The sequence below is a fragment of the Artemia sp. Qi Xiang Cuo genome, chromosome 18 (assembly GCF_049724085.1).
Source record: "Artemia sp. Qi Xiang Cuo chromosome 18, ASM4972408v1, whole genome shotgun sequence".
NCBI classification, from domain to species: domain Eukaryota; kingdom Metazoa; phylum Arthropoda; class Branchiopoda; order Anostraca; family Artemiidae; genus Artemia; species Artemia sp. Qi Xiang Cuo.
The window spans coordinates 55,017,572-55,038,306 of NC_142811.1; the positions used below are offsets into that span (position 1 = coordinate 55,017,572).

The following is a 20,735-nucleotide window of genomic DNA, read 5'->3' on the forward strand; positions in this document are numbered from 1 at the left end:
TTTCAATATCAAATGCTACTTACATTATAACATCCTACAGTTATTTTAAAAGCTACTATTACTCAGGGTTCAAGAGTCATTCGATGAAATACAATTGCAGAAAATAGGTAAGATAGACAGGGAATCTAAAACAGGAGAAAAAACTGCAGAAATCGTAACATAACGAGGGTTATTTGTCTGAATTCCTATATCACCTAATTAACAATTCACGAGCCGAATGTAAATTTCGTTCTACTGATATACGAGTTATATAACAGATTAAATAATTAGTATGGAAATTATGCCTTTTGTATATGAAAAATCTTTACTGTGAAAGAAATTGGAAATCTTCATTTTTTCTTACGACATTTCACCGACGCAGAAATGTTAATTTTAGGCATAGTTTTATTTTTTGCCGTTTGTAAAACCTACTGATAAATGACACTAACAAGTTTTATCAATCTGACTTTATTGATTTTTTTTTTTTTATCTTTATTTCATTAAGACCTGGCATACGCAGGGAAACCTTTGTGACCAGGCTTCCAAAAAATCTTCAGTTCTTGCAGTTCTCTAATTATTTTTATATGTCTACATTTGCCTTGTATTCTTCAAGTTCCCCCCCCCCCCTCACAAGAATTCCTGCTTACTGCTTGGCTGCAGTATACGCCTTCTTAAATTGAAGGGAATATTAATAGGCCTAAATTTTTATAAACACTGGATTTAAGATACAAACATGGTTTTTATGAAAGTATGAAAAATAAACTGAAAATTGGCTCCTCTTTGTAGCCCCTTGTAGGCCCCTGTAGCCCCAGCTTTAAATAGCAAATATTTTTATTTATAGTTTTTGGCTTGAGAGGCCCCATTTTGAAATAAAATTCTTCGATAAATTGAATCAGAGGATGGGCTTTCCTTGAATGAACCACGCATTTTTCTAATGCCAAAATAAGTACTAAGTTTCGAATGGTATAAGCGTTGATATATATTCTGAGTCTGCAAAAAGAGGGGTGGCCGAGGGGGGGGGGCTAACTTTTCTCCATTATTAAGGCTATTATAACTGTTGTAGGCGTATCATAGGATTGGGAAAATCTCTCCGAGACTAGCTAGTGCGAATCCAGAGTTTGAAATAATACTGCTTGAAAATGCAACCGGGTTGTATCTACAGAGTCCTATCTATTTACTAGGAAATAGCTGGTTATCGGAAGTGACTGGTACAAAATATATTTTCAAATTTTTTGCTCTAAGACTAGAACCCACAATTTTATCGGTTGTTCTACTAAATGTTCATCCCAACTCTCAAGGAAGTGTTGCGACCAAGGCTGGACGATAAATTCCTTCTTGCATGGTCCTTAGAGTTCTTCCTTGATTGGAAGACTTCGGCGCAAGATTGGGGAACCTGCACCAATGATACTGGAGTTGGGCGGTGATGCATTCGGTGGCGGTGCGGTGATGCAGTTGGGCGGTGACTTCGGCGCAAGATTGTGGAACCTGCACCAATGATACTGCAGTTGGGCGGTGATGCTGATTTGATGCTGTTGATATCTCCTTTAGCGCTCTTCTATAATTTTAATGGAAGCCAGGACCTTTGGTTGGTTTGAAGATGAGGGTTCCTCTGAATGAGAGTGAAGACTAGTCATGATTTGACAAATTAACAGACACTTCGCCATATGACTCGTCTTCATTGGTCAGGATTTCGTAATCTACCGATGAAGATAGGCTGGCATTATTTTGAACGTCAAACAAAGATCTTCAGTTGCAAAACAATTCCTATTGAACCAGTTTTGGTTCTAGGCCTGGGCAGAAGGGTAGCTGCCCTACACACGCCAGATTATGATGTCTAAAACCACTACTGTCTTTAACAACCGCTGTTGAAATTATCCTTAACAAGGCTTTACTATTGATTTCGAAGAAGTCTGAAAATGGGAGAATATTTAGGAATTCTAGTATTGAATACAGGAATTTCTATAGATTTTTCATGGACCTTTTGGGGGGTATTGAAAAGTTTTCAGTGAAAACTGAGAAAAGACACTTCCGGAAAAGTGATTTTAATTCCTGGTATACCTTGTTCGAGTCAAGAGCAAGTCGTTCTCTATATGTGTATATAAATCCTTTTCCCCCAGACATAAAGAGAGAATAGGCACTGTCTGTTTGTAATGTAGTAGATGTTTAAAAGGATATTAGCATCTGAGACTGGTATCCTCCAGTTAAGGAGAAATTTGAAACATTTTTTTTCTTTTTTAGTTAAGATAGGAGATTTTCCTTAGTTTTGAATTCCGCTTGGTTCACCTACATTATCCCCTTCCGCCAGTAAGGACATCAAGGGTGGGTCCTTAACAGGTATAATCTAAAAACACTTTCAGACAGAACTAGCCTCTTTTTCTTCGTAGATTCTAAATGTAGCATTTTTGGGGGTTGTCATTTGAAAATTTTTATTTATTATCAGTGTCCCCCTGAAGGGGACGTTTGATCCCGTATTTTTTTTTAAACCTTCCTTAAGGATTTAATTTAAATTTATTCTCAAAAATATACAACAAATAAGTATTTGTTGCCATGTGCTCTAGAAGCTTGTTGATGAGCCCCTTGCAAATTGCAAGGGGCTCATCATTGCAAATTGCAATACTAAAATAAATACTGTAAGTTTTGTAAAACAATTGAACCTTCAATGATATAAATAAAAATGATATAATAATAGAATTTATATTAATGATTGTAATAACAGGGCTGAAACAAAACAAAAAGAATAATAATGAAGGAAAGGACATGTTGGTTAACGCATTAAGCGAGACGGTGATTCACTTTCGTTTCTTAACGTGAAAACACTGACAAAGAGGTGATACTTCCCTAAAAACTTCATAATTTTGAAAAAAACGAAAGAAAAACTTAGGAAATTATGGTTTTCTGGGTATGGTTATGAACAGACGTAAGATGGGTCTAGGGGTAAACAATGTTCTTATTTTGATTTCCCTTGTATTTCATTTGAACAGGCAACCAATGGGTTAAGGCCGTGGAGGCGGACCCAGAAACACCCTGCGACGAGCGTACCAGACAGATCTGCGTAACCTGCACACGGTAAAATTCTACTTTAGCTACTTTTGGCTATCATGGAGAGGGGTTAGGTTAGGAAAATGAAACTTTCAGGGATGGGTCTACAGGCTAATGTATGTCCCGGGAAGGTATTTTGAAGTACTTATCTCCACTCCTTCTCCCTCTATAGGGTCCTGACCTTTGATGACCTTTAAAAATATGTGAGTTATAAAAGTTAAAAATAGATCTTCCGCTTAAATGAAGTACAACAAAATTGTTTTTAGCTTCACAACTTTGCTTGATCCCAATTTATAACATTTTAAATATATGCGAATACATTTCCTAAATTTTGAAAAAGACATTGATATGGCTTAAAATTCTACTCAAATAGCAGGAATTGCATTTACAGAACTAAAGCCACAGAAAAAGAAACTGATTAAGGAAAAATATTGTTTTGTAAAAATTTCAATAGGTATAGACATGTCATGTGGGTAAATTTCAGGACCCTCTAGAGAGAGAAGGAGTAGAGGTAGGTACTTCAAAACACCTTCCCAGGACATACTTTAACCTCTAGACCTATCCCTGAAAGTTTCATTTTCCATACCTAACCCCTTTCCAAGAAAGCCAAAAGTAGCTAAAGTAGAATTTTACCTCTGCACACGTCAATCCAACCTCTGCCAGAGGACTGACAGTGGCAAACCAAAGGAAGACTTGCGGCTCCCTGGGTGCCTCTGAAGGCTCAAGCGGGTCAAATGTCTAAAGTGATCGGATATATAGGTTTTTGATCGTTTTACGGTATATGTACAAACAATGATCGAACTGCCGATGAAGAACCTCTAGCACAAATTTCAAGAAGATCAGTAGGCATAGAGGGTTCAACCCCACAACCTCTTCGAAACTGAAAACCTCCTGTTAGACTAGAAGCAAATAATTACCATTTTTTAGGTTAATATACAGCAAACAGCTCAAGTATGCACAGCTATAGGCAAGGGGGGCGGTCAACGCCACAACCCCTTCGATAATGGTAATATATAATTACCATTATTTTTTTTCTAGGTTAATGTACAGCAAACGGGTCAAGTTAAGAGGACGCCTAGTCAATCTGCAGTGTCAAGATTATCTGTGCTTTATTAAGCTTGATTATATGATAGCCTTAGTTCTATTTTTCGTAAGTACTTATTGTTATGAGAATCCAACTGATTTTTACACCTTTCAATTTATTTGATTGCTGTGTCATTTTTTTTCGGTATTTGTAAAACATGGCAAAAATCTTTTGACGAAGAAGATAATTCCAGCCAATGATAAAAAGAGTAATAAAATGCGTATATTTTAATCGAGACCTCCGCTCAAACGTCTTCAGTGCAAAAGAGGAAACAGCGAGTTAATAATATAAATAAAAGTACAAAATAAGAACAAAATAAATCTTTAAGAAAAAACTAAAATAGAAGAGACCCTCTCAATACAACCATGAAAGGGAAACTGAACAAAAATATCAAATATTGAATGGTCATTCAAACACGGGATCAAAGAGTATGGGTCACCTATAAGGGTGGGAACCGACGCTAGTGTCGAAAAAAGCTATCAACGCCATCTAGCGTTTGGTGATACTTGGCATGGCGTTGACAGTTTTTTTTGTCGACATTTTTCCATTCTTATAGTGCCAGTTCCAATTCTTATAAATTACCCATACTCTTTCTCGTTGAAACAGTTTTTATTATTAGGGTGTACAATCCCTGTGAAAAACGTAACTTTGCGACAAGTCTACAGCTGGGGCATGGACCGGATGGACAAGATTCTTAAGTCATTTTATTAATTGGTTTAAAATCTATCTATTGACCCAGCCATACTTAGGATTGTACTCATATGTTGTCTGAGAAAATGTTCTTAACCTCCGTACAAGGTATTTTGTGCAATCTAAAAAAAAAAAATAAAAAAAAAAAATCAAAAATTCAAGTAGGTAGATCTTAGAAGCTACTACAATGATGACAGTGGTCAAGTATTGTTATGATGAGTGGGCGTTACGAAAAACGGAAGAGGATTTGCTATATGATTTCCAGAGAAATTGTCTACGGATTGCTGTGGGTACCCGACTGACTGACTGTATCTCACACAGTAAACTGTACGAAAAATCTGGTTCAATACCGCTTTCTGGGGGCATAATAAGAGAAAGGTTGAGATAGCTAAGACACGTTCTACGGCTGAAGGATGATAGATTGCCAAAGATAGTCCTTGTCGATCAACCGTCTAGGGGCGAAACGAAACGCAGGTCGTCCCCGAATAGGGTGGCAGGATGACGTAAGGAAATAGAAAAAGGAGCGTGTGTAGCTGTGTTGGCCTTAGACGGCTTGGTACTGCAGTGAGTTGTTAGTAGTAGTAGATGGGTTAAGGTAGATCTGAGCTATCACATGATAGCAAAATTACTGTTTTATGTTGAAACTTCGATATCGATGTTCGGACTGCAGGAAAATAGCATCCAAGGAATTGCAAATGGAGCATAAGCCATAAAGTAGGAAAACATCTTTAAACTAGAGTATGGATCCTCTTTGCTGCGTACAAAATTTTAGGTACTTTTGCTTGCAATAATTTTGAAACAAAACTTGAGAAATTTTGGAAAATCGTGGTTATGACCTCTTACATTAATTAATGATAATTTTGCATGATTTTGGGCATTTCTATTTAGTTGATTTTTGGGATAAGCTGCTTTGTTCTTTGTGATTTGATAGGTGAGTAAGGTGAAGACCTTAATCAAGTCCTTATTTATCTCAATTGCTTAAGCAGGAAAACACTTCTTTTCTTCTTCATTTTTGTTTGATTTTTCTCTTCAGGTTTTTTTTTCTACTAAATAATTACCTTTAATACGTTATTTTTAAAGAATTCTTTCGTGTACAGAAAATGAATAAATTTTATCCGATTCAAGAAAATATTGTTAAAATATACGTGAAACTGAAAATGCCAGCCCCCTCTCCTATCTTGCTGCTAGGATGTTATTTATCCTATATACGATTTAAAATCAATTTTGAGATCCCTCTTATGGTAATTTACACGAATATGTAAAAAACACGCCGAATCTACTAAAATTCTACCAAGTTTAATATTTCTTAGCAACTTAGATTGAAAGATTAATATGTAAAAAAGTTGCAAAACCAAAGGCAAAAATATTTTAATAATATTCTCAAAGCGTACATTCGGGCTTGAAACTGAATGACGCATAATATTTTCATGCTTTTAAAAAGGGAGGAATTTTTCCTTAGGGGGGGGGGGGGGTACTATAAACAGTTTTTTTAAAATTAAAATTAGGAACAAAATCTTTAGAATTTTAATGCGTTGCTGAACAGCATGATTCATTTTCTTATATTTAACTTTAAAACACTTCTTTTGTCTTTTTGTATGCTATGCATTCCGAAACCAATGGGGCTGAAAATTCGTATGTGTAATCTTTCCGGCAAGAGAGTATCAAGAGAAAGTCCAAGAGTCTGCTGGAGTGGGGGAAGGGGGCAATTTTCAGTATTCTTGCTCTTGAATTAAAATTTATATATTACATGGAAGAGAAAAAGAGATATTACTATTTCATACTTTCTTGGTAAAAACTGTACTTTAATTCTTTATTATTTTTTCAATGCCAGATTTTTTTTTTTTTTTATTATTAATTTTTTTTTTTAGGATGCCAGAAAGTGCGCCAAACAACCAAGCTTTCTTTTTTGTTTGTTGCCCAACAACAGAAAAGCTTAATTTGTTTGATATTTAGAATAAGGAGAAGCCCGATACTATGGAAATTTTAGGATTTCAGGGGTGGTGGTCTCCAAGCCCTCCCCCTACTCTGCTATGTCCCTGCCTTAAGGTTTATAGATTTAGGGAAAATCCGTCTCAGTTGCTATCTGCTTTAAATAATAAGCGATGGTAATTTATTTTAGTAAACTGAACAAACATAAATGAAGCAAAATATAAAAATAAACAAACAAACAAGTAGAGTATAATAAGCGACGACACTGCTAGAAAATTAATCATTAAATCAAAGATTGGAAGACCCCATTTTCAAAAAAAACTTCAAGGAATTTTCAAGTTTTTTTAAAAAAAACTCAAGCACTTGCACCAAGAATTATCTAGTCATGTATCCAAATTATGAGTAACTAAAATCAACTGGTGACCAAACGGAAGTCAATTGATCAGGTTACCTGATTGGTTCTTTTGTATGACAATTTATTGACAATTACTACATTGACTCTATGTATAACAATTTAATACAAGTAATCTTTTTGTTTCTCTGTGATGGAGTGGTTACCAGGGGCGTAGCTCCAGCATTTTTTATTGAGGGGGCAAAAAAGTTCCAAATCCAGAGAGTCAAGGGGCATGGGCTATATAATAGCTTTTTTCCAATTTTTTTTTTTGGGGGGGGGGGGGTTGCCCCCCCCCCTTGCCACCCCCAAACGAGGCCACTGGTGGTTAATAAATATGTTGTGCATGCAGTAGGTCTCCGGTTCGTTCAAAGTTGGAGTCTCTTTTTCAATTTTGTTTACATTCCATTTTTACGACAGAAAACGGCGGGAAAGGGCAGAAATGGGCCAGAAGGACAGTTTTTTTGTGGGGGGGGGGATTAGCTAGGATGGAGTTACATTAGTAAGTAATAACCATTATAACGACTTCCGAGCGATCCCAAGCAATATCGGGTCGTATTGCAATAAATTCTGTCGGGTAGTCTTTAAATTTAAGTCTTTAAATTTAATTCCCAGTCATGATCAGTGGACACAGGTTGAAGTTGAATTATAAATTAATCAGGTCTATTTACATGGTTCGATTGTGTAGTTAAAGAGAAAAAGAGATATTACTGTTTTATACTTTCGTGTTAAAAAACGTGCTTCAATTCCAATGGTTTGTTTTTCTGACGTGATGTTTTTATGAGCCAACCATTTTGTTTTTATAGTGTGTCAGAAAGGGTGGCCAAACAACCCACCTTTTTAACTTGTTGTGTTTACCTGATGCTGCAATGTCGAATTTTGAGTCAGTAAATATAACGAAAAGCTGATTAGTTCTTTTGTATGGGAAGTTTTTGGGTCTGAATATTTTTATGCAAGTAGACTATTTGTTTCTCTATGGTCGTGTGGTTACTAGGTCTGTCGCGTGCAGTAGGTCTCGGGTTCGTTCCCAGTCGAAGCCACGTTTTTTATTTATTTACATATCAGCTTTGTTGCAGAAAATGGTGAGAAATGGCCGGAGAGGGCCGAGAGGGAGGAATAATTAATGTGGAGTGAATCAGAAACCACTAGCCATTATAAAAAATCTGATATGCCAAGCAATTTTGGCTTGTAGTGCAATAAATTATGCCAGGTACTCTGGGAACTAAAAATTTATGTCCAGCCATGACTAGTCCCTCCTGCCTTGTTTGAAGTGGACACGGGTTTATAAATAGATTCAGTATATAAAGACCCCATCACAAGACTCTTCGAAAAGGATTCGCAATGAATCCTTTTCGAAAAAAATTGAGACACCTGGTTTTGGATATAATATGTTTTGTTGAAACGTACATCAGCGGACTGATTATCTTAAAGAAGGAATCTGTTGTTCTTTATTTGTTTGTTAATATATATATATATATATATATATATATATATATATATATATATATATATATATATATATATATATATATTATAACGTGTTTTACACTATTTTAAAATCAGTATTATCTTTTCAGGAAGTAACCAGATTGGAAATGTTCCTTCAAAGATTTAAAACCAGTGCAATCAACTGATTTTTCGCCTATTATTGCCTTTTTAAGAAAATATTATTTTGTTATTTCTTCAGTTAAATATATTTGGAAAGAAATAAGTTATTACAACTTATATTACAGCTATTATAATTTATTAAGAAACAAGTTTCTGCAGTATTGTTCCCTCCATGTATATGTTAGAGAAAGTACAACAAATTAGCTTGCTAAAAATTTACTTTCTGGAAATGTCTAAAGACGAACCATTTCGCGGCCAGTGTGTGCATATCTCATATATGACAAAAATATATATCTTCATATATCATACATCTCATATATCGTCAGAACGAAACTTTCGATATAAACTGCTTTGTTCGCATTTTAGCATATGAATGAAGATACATATTTTTACAAGTTTTTTAGACAAACCATTCCCAAAAATTTGAAGAGGGGGGTTGGGGGATAGACACAAGCGAACTAGTGTCTTAGTTCCTGTCTTAATTGATATCTAGGTTTGTCTTAATTATAAAATAACGGTAATATGGATGCTTCTTTCTTGGATAATTATTTGAATAAGGCAAATAGTACTAACAACGCTAAAGTAGCATATTATTCTTTTCATCTTTGTATTTTTGTTTATCTTAGGCTCGGAATGGCTTTTTGTTCAGAAGGGGAGGCAGGCGTGGTCCCACATTGACATTCACATATATATATATATATATATATATATATATATATATATATATATATATATATATATATATATATATATAGTTCTGCCCAGCATTGTCGAAAGATAAAGAAGATGCAAGGAATAGAATAGTTTTTTTTAATCATTAAAACAAAAATTAATTGAAAACTCATGTAATACTAGGGTATAATAAAAAAAATTAAAAAGGTTCTAATGATATAATATTCAACTTTAGCCTTTTGAAAATCAGCAAATCATATTTTATATGCTCTGAGAAGGGAGATATCAGTCCTGTATAGGTCAGACAAGTCCAAACCTTAGGGGGGGGGGGAAGGAATCAGGTACCCTGGAGGAGGGGGTAATGTAGAAAAAATAGGGTGAAGCGACTAGTATTTGTACAAAAAACGTCATTTAAATACACAGCAAAGGTACTCTACAGTAAGGAAAATTTGTTTCAGAAATGGAACACATCCGAATGCGCAAAGGGACACATCTATCACAGCACACAATGGTACAAAACTATTGATTTATTCATGATTGTGAACGCGCAAAGGCGGAGTCATGGTGAATGTGCGAGATTGATGTGTCCCGAAAACCTGTAATGGAGAAGGTAGGAATTTTCTTTACTGTAGAATACATATGCTGTGTTTAAAAAGATGAAACGTTTATATAAAATACAGGAAGGTGGCCAGGATCGTCAAAGAGAAAAAAGGCATACCTGGGTCACAGGACTATACATGATTGGCCTACTTGAATGATTTAATTTCATGAATGCAAGCCCCCAAGTAATTTGTCGAAGGAGTGCGCCTTAACATTCCATGTTGTGTTATAATTTCCTTAACCCAAAAATAAAAAACAGGAGAACGGGAAAAAACATGACAAAATTTGACTAACTCAAATTAATTTTAAGCCTATTTACCCTCAATTTGTTCCCAACTACGCATAAAACTCCGGGCTGAATGCAGAGAATCAGGAGACCGGTACCTGCGTTTTTTTTTTTTTTTTTTTTTTTTTTTTTTTTTTTTAAGTGGTTCCGATTCGACAATAGAACTTTGCTTTAGCTGATTGATCCCGAATGTGAAATTTCATTTTGGCAACGAACTTTTAGCACAAAGATTAATCGAAATAGTAGTTACCATTCATGAATCACCTTCAAATGGCGATTCTTCATCGCTCGACATTTTTAAACAAATTTTTAAATTTTCGGTTATTATGGGTTAGGGTTAGTTCTTTACCATATTGCCCTAAGGGGAACTGCAATTACTTCTGAAAAGGAGATAAATTTCATTTAAACTTGGTATATTCCAAACAGTATCGGCGGTACATTTGGTTGCGTCACCCTGCTGCAAGAATATGATGCCCCCTTAATTGATTCTCAAGTATTAAAAAGCACCCACATGCCTCACACACCCCCTGCCTCCTCATAGCCGCATTCCCACAGGTTTATATCTCCGCTTCTGAACTAAAATTTCAATAAGGCACTATTTACTACTCAATTTATAACTCAAACAGTGGCGAGGGTACATTCGAATGGAGTCTCTGCTGCCAAGAGAACTGTGCCACCTTGATTAACTCTCAAATATCGAAAAACACCCATAAGTCTGCGAAATTTCCAGCCCTCCACATCAGCGTTCCCTGCAGGCTTATATCTTAGCCTCGGAGCTAATTTACAACTCAAATAATACATAGCTCAAACAGTGGCAAGGGTACATTCGATTTGTGTCTCCTTGCTGCCAAGAATATTGTGCCCCCTTGATTGACCGTTAAATATTAAATAAACCCAAAAGCCTCCTACACCTCCTGCCCTCCACATCTGCGTTCCCTATGTCTCAGCCTTGGAGCTGAGATTCCACCAAGAGAATATTTACTGTCCAAGTACAACTCGAAAAGCGTATAACTGAAACAGTGGCGGGACTAAATTTGATATGCGTCTCCCTGTTGCCAAGAATATCGTGCCGCTTTGATTCATGCTCAAAAAACAAATATGACCCAGAATCATTAAATCATTAACGCATAATCATTAATAATTAAATATGGCGTAGAAAAATTAAATAGCAGGGAACAAATTGGCATCACTATTTTATTCGATAATAGAAAGATGCTTAAAAGAAACTCTTTATTCACAAAAAACAATAAAAATAACTTTTACAAGCTACAAATGATGACGTTGTCGAAAATACATCTCATTTTCAAACTGATTATATCGACGCAGCCGTCGCAAAATAAATTACTAAACACAGAATTTCATACAACACAAAACGAGCTTGGCAATCCAAAATCAAAACACAAAAACAAAAACTGGTAAAAGACTGTTTCCTGCGTAAACAAATACACAAAAACTGGTTTTCAGCTACGGCAGCTTGTAGCTGCTTGGTATTATATAAAAAGGATAGTACACATTTGAGGTCAAAATTAAGAAGGATCGCAAAGTAGACTCAAAACTGACCCAGTAATTTCTCAAAACTGACCAATCGGAGGAGGCTACAGCAGCATATGAGATACTAAGGTAAATTTCTGTCCACAAAACAAACAAATGACACTAAAAACGAAGATACATTGCTGGTCTGTACTCTAATCCACAGATTCATGAGTACCAAATCATGAAAATCTACGGGAAGAGGGGGGGGGGGTGAGGTTATTTTTGTTCATTTTTTCAACGAAAATACGCATTATCCAGAATATAAAGCGGAAAGGGGGGTTGGCAAAAATCGACGGGTAATTATCCCCCCCCCCCCAGATTGGCGCCCCTAAGATCACCAGATGAAAAACTTGAATCGACTTTATTTTTATTGTGCTAATCATTGCATTCCAGACTTAACTCTGAGCAACTCTTGACTGTACTAAAGGACTAAAACTAACTTGTGCGATAAGATTTAAAGACCCCAGGAACGAGCAAAATTGCGTAAACGATTTACCTCTTACCCGCTCTCTTATTTTGCGACTTGCTTAGAGAATAAAACAGAAAGTTTGACCCGACCCTTACATGAAGAAAGGCGCATATGACTTTGAAAAGAATAGAATGCGAAACACATTATTTGAATATAATCCTTATAATAAAGTTGGTTACAAAAAAAAAATTTCATATTATTTCAAATATAATCAATTTATTTTCTAAAAGCATTCTGGTATCTCCGTGGTAGCCTAGCAGTTTATTATTTCTGTAACCACTTTCAACAGCTTATGAATTGGGCAAAAATAGCGCAAACGTCATCTGGCAACGTTCTAACCAATCTGTGGTCTAAGGGCTATTGTTTGATGGTCTCTTGTGAGTAGGAAAAAGTTACTCACTAGCAGCTGAAAGGCAAGTCTGAAACAAAAACTGTGTTTTGAGTATCAAGAATCTGATCCATTAGATTTTAATACGGACAATTCAAATTCTAAGGGCATTCAAGGACAATCCAACACTTAAGAAAATTATTTAGCACTTGAAAGCCAAAATAGTTTCCACCTATTTTAAGAATACACCATTGGAACACCAAAGTTGAACAATATACAATTTAACCATCAACTAGATGATTTCCCACACAGATAAGCTACCACTCCCAGGATTAATATTCACGGCACAACTCACTCATCAATAAGGGCCGCAAACCCAACCCTTAATTCTTAAAAGTTTTTTTCATCAGTCCTTCGCAATACAATGAAACCCTATGATTAACATTTTGAGAAATTATCACCCTTCCTTAAAAGGCGTTTGAGAGGTACTTTTTATTCACACACCAAAAAAAAAACTTTTGCAAGCTATAAACTTTCAATCCTTTTCACTACGAGTATATACGTCTTTCACCATGTCTGAGTTGCTACAAATATTCTATGTCGACAAGCCTCGTTTCTACAAAAATTATTAAGCGCTCAAAAGCCAGATTTTTTTTTGTTTTCACACATTAATTTAGCGCTACAGATGGATATAAAAATTCATACAACTAAAATGAATGGAAAATTATTATTGAAACCCCAGAGAAACAGAAACTATTTGTGACAAATCTTGTGACTCAAAACTGTTCGTCCTTTTTACTGGCTTAAAGTTAAAGAGAGAAGAACATATCTGGCGCAGTTTAACCTTTCATTTCAGACCTTTCATTAAAATTTGGAAAATAATGTGTTAAATTGTGATAGCAAGGAGTTGGCTTCCAAAATTACAGTACAAATTAAAAAAAACATACCTTTTCCATTGGGACAGTAATTTCTATTTTTCTCTAAGTCTTAACATTAAGCTGAGGGAGATAAATAATTCAGCTCGATTTCTAATGGGAACTGACACATTCAGGAAGCTGAATGAGTGTCTTCTCATTTTCTCCCCCTTCCCCGAGATTACCAAATCTTAGATTTAAAAAAAAATGACTTTTATGGCATTTTGACTAAAAAACGGCCTTCTGATGTTCTTATTGAACATTTTAACAAAATGAAAAAACAAAAATTAATTTAATTTCGTCTATCCGGAAGATAATGAATAATTTATTTGGCTTGCGAAAATACATAATAAAAAATTTCTTTTTTCTCTTTATTACATCATTCAGCTCAAAGTGTTTCCAGTTAAATGCTCCGTTGTGTTTTTGACACCAAGCGAATTGTATGTTTGCTTCAGTTTTTTTAAAATTATAATATAATGAATTAAATCAAATTGTAATTAAATTATATTTCATTTTAAATATATATTTTATGCATTATATTATATATATTTATTATACTATCTCTTTTAATATAAGTTTAAATCAAATTAAATTATACTGCCTTCAAACACGCTATGCATTGGAGCTAGAGGAAAGATATTTTTACAATGATTTTTTTTTCTAATAAACTTAACCATTTTATTTCTAATAAATCTGTTTTTAGTTTTGGCAGCCAGTTACTTTTTATTTCGTTTTTACAACATTATGACACAATATAATTTGAGTCCTTTTTTACACGCGATTAATTTTCAATGCTTTGAACATCATGAATGTTTTCCACTGTATGTTAATATAATGTTCCTGCTAGATTAGCTTTAAAAAAACATATTTAACACCTGATAGCCAAAATATTTTTCTCTGTAATTTTTTTGGTGTTAATCCTTATTTTTGGGAAATCTCTTTGAGGGCAAACACACGTCTTAGGATGGCACAGCCGTACAAGAGAGAATGTGCCGGAGATGTGAATTTTCCGAAAAGGAAACTTATTTAGAAATTGCGCTGATTAATAAGAGCCCAAATGGCTCAAACGGGACTCTTTTGGCAACACCATATTTGAAATATTTTTTGAAATGCGCTCAATTTACTATTTTGGGCATAAAAAAATACGTTTAATTGGATTCTAGTAAAAAAAAAAAAAAAATACTGCTAAATTAGCTTTAAAAGAAATCAACATTCGATAGCTAAAATATTTTTTTTCTGTCATCTTTTGCTATTAATTTTTATTCTTAGGAAATCCTTTTCAGTGTAATCATATGTCTGGCGCAAGAAGACACAGCCTTATAATGAAAATGTGCTGAATGTCCATTTTTCAGAAGAAAATGCTTAACATTTGTGCTGATTTGAAGAACGAAAGCAAAACGTCCTAGACAAGTGCCCAAATGGCGCAAATGCGTTTCATTTGGCAACACTGATCTCCATATGAACGTACCGGTTTAAAAGTCAATTAAGCACCATGGCACTAAAATCCAGAGGAAAAAAGTAAATAATGGACCAGATCCAATGGAATTCAAATCAGTCACATAATACATACTGACTAAATATCGCTAAATATGTGTAGCGTTTAGATTTTGGAGAGCCATGCTAATTAAAAATCAACTATAGAGTGATATAATTCTTAGGACAGGGTGCACTTGCCATAGATTTTGACAGGGTTTCGATTTCTAGGACAAATATAAATTTTTTAGATCGAACAAATGCTTTGGAATATCATCCAAGCTAAAGACGGTTCGAAAAAAAAGATGCTGCAAAGGGATAACTTGTGAGGGGTCGCCTGGGAATCACAGAGTCAAAAAACTAAGACAAGTGCACACTTTGGCATAAATCACAAACTCGCACTCCAATATTCCAATTTTTCATTATTCCAAATACTCCAATTTTCCAAATATTGAATGACTGCCCCTCATTAGGAGAGGGAGTTGATCCTTATAAGGGACAATTCTAGCACTGCTCAGATAAAAAAAACACTTTTAAGCCTCGTCTTAGATCCATGGCGTTTTGCAAAAAGGGCATAAGTCCACTTTCCCTAATTTTACAGGAGACCAAAATGAAAATAAAAACACACAAAGAAAAAATCTTTCTCACAAATAAGAGACTTGAAACCCTTAAAGACTGATTCCTCGTTAACCTTTCCATCGGAATTGGCTGGGAAATCTACCAAATTGTTGAATTGTTCAGTACTTAGAAGGGACTTAGGCTCTTTTGAAATAATTTATAACTCGGTCAGAACTAAAGATAGGCCCGTTTTGAATAGACCAATCGATAGGTCTCTTCGAGCTCTATCGCACCACATGTTAAACTCATAAGTCCAGTCGAAAAAAGGAGGACTTGGGCCCTTTTTGTTAAACGACACGGATTTCACATAGTTCATTTAAGAAATATATATTTTCACCAAAAAAAGGGAGGGGGCACCAGTGGGGGATCCAGGGGGATAGGTGGCGCCCCCCTAACATAGTCTAAAGTAGTGTAATTTTTTTAATTAACGAAAATTTGCGTTAATTAAACTTGCTCCTAACGCAAGTTTATCAGATCGACCTATTTTGCCCCCCCCCCGAAAAAAACCTGGATCCGCCCCTGGGGAGCACCACTGCTTTTAGGGACATTTCAATAGAGCAGGGTCAAGGTTGGTAAATATAATTTGTAAACACTAAGCCAGTGCCTAAAAGCGAGGACAGTAAACAGTTTGACAGAGAGCAAAAATTTGTATTTTAAGAATATGGGGTTGTGGGGTTGGCATCGAAGAAGTCTGTTGTTAAGCTTGAGGTTTTTATTGACAAGTTATTAGTGCATTCTTGGACCCCTTAGGGCTTCTTAGGTCTTGTGAAGAAGGAACTCTCGCCACCAAGGTAAATAATTGTAGATGAAGCTACTTGTTTTCAGTTCATAAAAGATGAAGACTCGACAACAGCAATGATAATGTTTATAAGAGTAAAATGCTAAAGGAAAGCTAAAACAAAATTGCAGAATCTGCCTATGACACTTTTTTAGTGATATGTGTCGCTGATGTTCCATTTTCTGAGGTATGTATGATTTTGCTTGACCTGTTAGGTAGCAAAAGTAAAATATTTCTTATCCCTGGGTACATGATTTTTATACGGATTTAGTTATTTTTTTTTTAGTATATTTATTTTTATAAGATTTGCTGCATTTAGTGCAATTGTGGTTTAGGCATTATACAGCAAATCAATGTATTTCTTGTTCCTCGGTAGCGGATTTTTTTTTATACAGATTTAATTCTTTTTCGAGTATAGATGGTTTTTTTTAAGAGATCTGGTTTTTGGTTTTTAGGGGTACATAATTTTGGCGAAGGTGCTAGGCAGGAAACAAAATTTAGATATCGGTTTGTAGAATTTCTTTAATTATTTAATTTTATTTTCATTCGAAACATAATATATTTTTATGAAATCTGTTTTCTTTAGGTATGTATTATTTTAGCTGAGACGACAGCCAGAAAAAAAAAATCTAGTTCAGGGAAAAAAATATTTAATTCATTTTCATTTGAAACATAATATATTTTTTATGAAATCTGTTTTCTTTAGGTATGTATTATTTTAGCTGAGACGACAGCCAGAAAAAAAATCTAGTTCAGGGAAAAAAATATTTAATTCATTTTCATTCGAAACATAATATATTTTTTAATGAAATCTGTTCCCTTTAGGTATGTATTATTTTAGCTATGAAGATGGCCAGGGAAAAAAAATATCTAGTTCAGGGAAAAAAAAATTTAATTCATTTTCATTCGAAACATAATATATTTTTTATGAAATCTGTTTTCTTTAGGTATGTATTATTTTAGCTGAGACGACAGCCAGAAAAAAAATCTAGTTCAGGGAAAAAAATATTTAATTCATTTTCATTCGAAACATAATATATTTTTTTTATAAAATCTGTTCCCTTTAGGTATGTATTATTTTAGCTAAGAAGACGGCCAAGGAAAAAAATATCGAGTTCAGGGAAAAAAAAATATTTAATTCATTTTCATTATAAACATAATATATTTTTTATTAAATATGTTCCCGTAAGGCATTTATGTTTTATTTTAGCCTATAATATGGCCAGGGAAAAAAAAAAATATCAATGTACGGGAAAAAATTATTTAATTAAATTTAATTAGAAAAATAACAAATTTTTTATTAAATATTTTCCGTTTCGTTATGTATTATTTTTGCCGAGAAGATGGCCAGGGGGAAAAAAATATCTAGTTCAGGGAAAAAAATATATTTAATTCATTTTCATTCGAAACATAATATATTTTTTATGAAATATGTTCCCTTTAGGCATTTATTATTATTTTAGCCGAGAAGATGGCCAGGAAAAAAAAAAAATATATAGTTCAGGGAAAAAATTATTTAAATCATTTTAATTCGAAAAAAAATATATTTTTTATTAAATCTGTTCCCTTTAGGCATGTATTATTATTTTAGCCGAGAAGATGGCCAGGAAAAAAAAAAAATATCTAGTTCAGGGAAAAAAATATTTAATTCATTTTCATTCGAAACATAACATATTTTTGTATGAAATCTGTTCCCTTTAGGTATGTATTATTTTAGCCGAGAAGATGGCCAGGGGGAAAAAATATCTAGTTCAGGAAAAAAAATATATTTAATTTATTTTCATTCGAAACATAATATATTTTTTATGAAATCTGTTTTCTTTAGGTATGTATTATTTTAGCTGAGACGACAGCCAAAAAAAAAACATCTAGTTCAGGGAAAAAAATATTTAATTCATTTTCATTCGAAACATAATATATTTTTTATGAAATCTGTTCCCTTTAGGTATGTATTATTTTAGCCGAGAAGATGGCCAGGGAAAAAAAAAATATCTAGTTCAGGGAAAAAAATATTTAATTCATTTTCATTCGAAACATAACATATTTTTTATGAAATCTGTTCCCTTTAGGTATGTATTATTTTAGCTAAGAAGACGGCCAAGGAAAAAAATATCGAGTTCAGGGAAAAAAAAATATTTAATTCATTTTCATTCGAAACATAATATATTTTTTATGAAATCTGTTCCCTTTAGGCATGTATTATTATTTTAGCCGAGAAGATGGCCAGGAAAAAAAAAATATCTAGTTCAGGGAAAAAAATATTTAATTCATTTTCATTCGAAACATAACATATTTTTTATGAAATCTGTTCCCTTTAGGTATGTATTATTTTAGCTAAGAAGACGGCCAAGGAAAAAAATATCGAGTTCAGGGAAAAAAAAATATTTAATTCATTTTCATTAGAAACATAATATATTTTTTATGAAATCTGTTCCCTTTAGGCATGTATTATTATTTTAGCCGAGAAGATGGCCAGGAAAAAAAAAAAATCTAGTTCAGGGAAAAAAATATTTAATTCATTTTCATTAGAAACATAATATATTTTTTATGAAATCTGTTCCCTTAAGGCATGTATTATTATTTTAGCCGAGAAGATGGCCAGGAAAAAAAAAAATATCTAGTTCAGGGAAAAAAATATTTAATTCATTTTCATTCGAAACATAATATATTTTTTATGAAATCTGTTCCCTTTAGGCATGTATTATTATTTTAGCCGAGAAGATGGCCAGGAAAAAAAAAATATCTAGTTCAGGGAAAAAAATATTTAATTCAATTTCATTATAAAAATAATATATTTTTTATTAAATCTTTTCCATTTTTGTTTGAATTATTTTATCCGATAAGATGGCCAGGAAAAAAAAAAAAATATATATGTCGGGTAAAAAAATATTTAATTCATTTTCATTATAAAAATAACATATTTTTTATGAAAAATGTTCCCTTTATGCATGTATTATTATTTTAGCCGAGAATATGGCCAGGAAAAAAAAAAAATATATAGTTAAGGGAAAAAAATATTTAATTCATTTTCATTGGAAACATAATATATTTTTTATTAAATCTGTTACCTTTAGGAAGGTATTATTATTTTAGCCGAGAAGATGGCCAGGAAAAAAAAAATATCTAGTTCAGGGAAAAAAATATTTAATTCATTTTCATTCGAAACATAACATATTTTTTATGAAATCTGTTCCCTTTAGGTATGTATTATTTTAGCCGAGAAGATGGCCAGGAAAAAAAAAAAATATCTAGTTCAGGGAAAAAAATATTTAATTCATTTTCATTAGAAACATAACATATTTTTGTATGAAATCTGTTCCCTTTAGGTATGTATTATTTTAGCCGAGAAGATGGCCAGGGGGAAAAAAATATCTAGTTCAGGGAAAAAAATATATTTAATTTATTTTCATTCGAAACATAATATATTTTTTATGAAATCTGTTTTCTTTAGGTATGTATTATTTTAGCTGAGACGACAGCCAAAAAAAAAAACATCTAGTTCAGGGAAAAAAATATTTAATTCATTTTCATTCGAAACATAATATATTTTTTATGAAATCTGTTCCCTTTAGGTATGAATTATTTTAGCCGAGAAGATGGCCAGGGAAAAAAAAAATATCTAGTTCAGGGAAAAAAATATTTAATTCATTTTCATTCGAAACATAACATATTTTTGTATGAAATCTGTTCCCTTTAGGTATGTATTATTTTAGCCGAGAAGATGGCCAGGGGAAAAAAATATCTAGTTCAGGGAAAAAAATATATTTAATTTATTTTCATTCGAAACATAATATATTTTTTATGAAATCTGTTTTCTTTAGGTATGTATTATTTTAGCTGAGACGACAGCCAAAAAAAAAAAACATCTAGTTCAGGGAAAAAAATATTTAATTCATTTTCATTCGAAAAATAATATATTTTTTATGAAATCTGTTCCCTTTATGTATTTATTATTTTAGCCGATAAGATGGCCAGGAAAAAAAAAAAATATATATTTCAGGGAAAAAAATATTTAATTAATTTTCTTTCGAAAAATAACATATTTTTTATGAAATATGTTCCCTTTAGGTATGTATTATTTTAGCCGAGAAGATGGCCAGGGGGAAAAAAATATCTAGTTCAGGGAAAAAAATATTTAATTCATTTTCATTCGAAACATAACATATTTTTTATGAAATCTGTTCCCTTTAGGTATGTATTATTTTAGCCGAGAAGATGGCCAGGAAAAAAAAAATATCTAGTTCAGGTAAAAAAATATTTAATTCATTTTCATTCGAAAAATAATATATTTTTTATTAAATCTGTTCCATTTTGGTTTGTATTATTTTAGCCGAGAAGATGGCC

At 33.2% G+C, this 20,735-nt stretch overlaps 2 protein-coding genes across 4 annotated transcripts in view; one reads left to right on the plus strand and one right to left on the minus strand.

Annotated features, from left to right (window-relative positions):
- LOC148941659 (protocadherin gamma-B2-like) overlaps positions 1 to 8,823 on the plus strand; it is a 283,199-nt gene extending 274,376 nt beyond the window's left edge. For all 3 annotated transcript variants that reach the window (XM_089104431.1, XM_089104433.1, XM_089104432.1), the window contains exons 19-20: positions 4,057 to 4,168; positions 8,690 to 8,823. In XM_089104431.1, coding sequence (XP_088960557.1) covers positions 4,057 to 4,134 — 78 coding nt within the window. In that variant the 3' untranslated portion in view covers positions 4,135 to 4,168; positions 8,690 to 8,823. The remainder of the gene's footprint in view (positions 1 to 4,056; positions 4,169 to 8,689) is intronic.
- LOC148941663 (uncharacterized) overlaps positions 1 to 20,735 on the minus strand; it is a 221,190-nt gene that overhangs the window by 6,042 nt on the left and 194,413 nt on the right. The window lies entirely within an intron of this gene.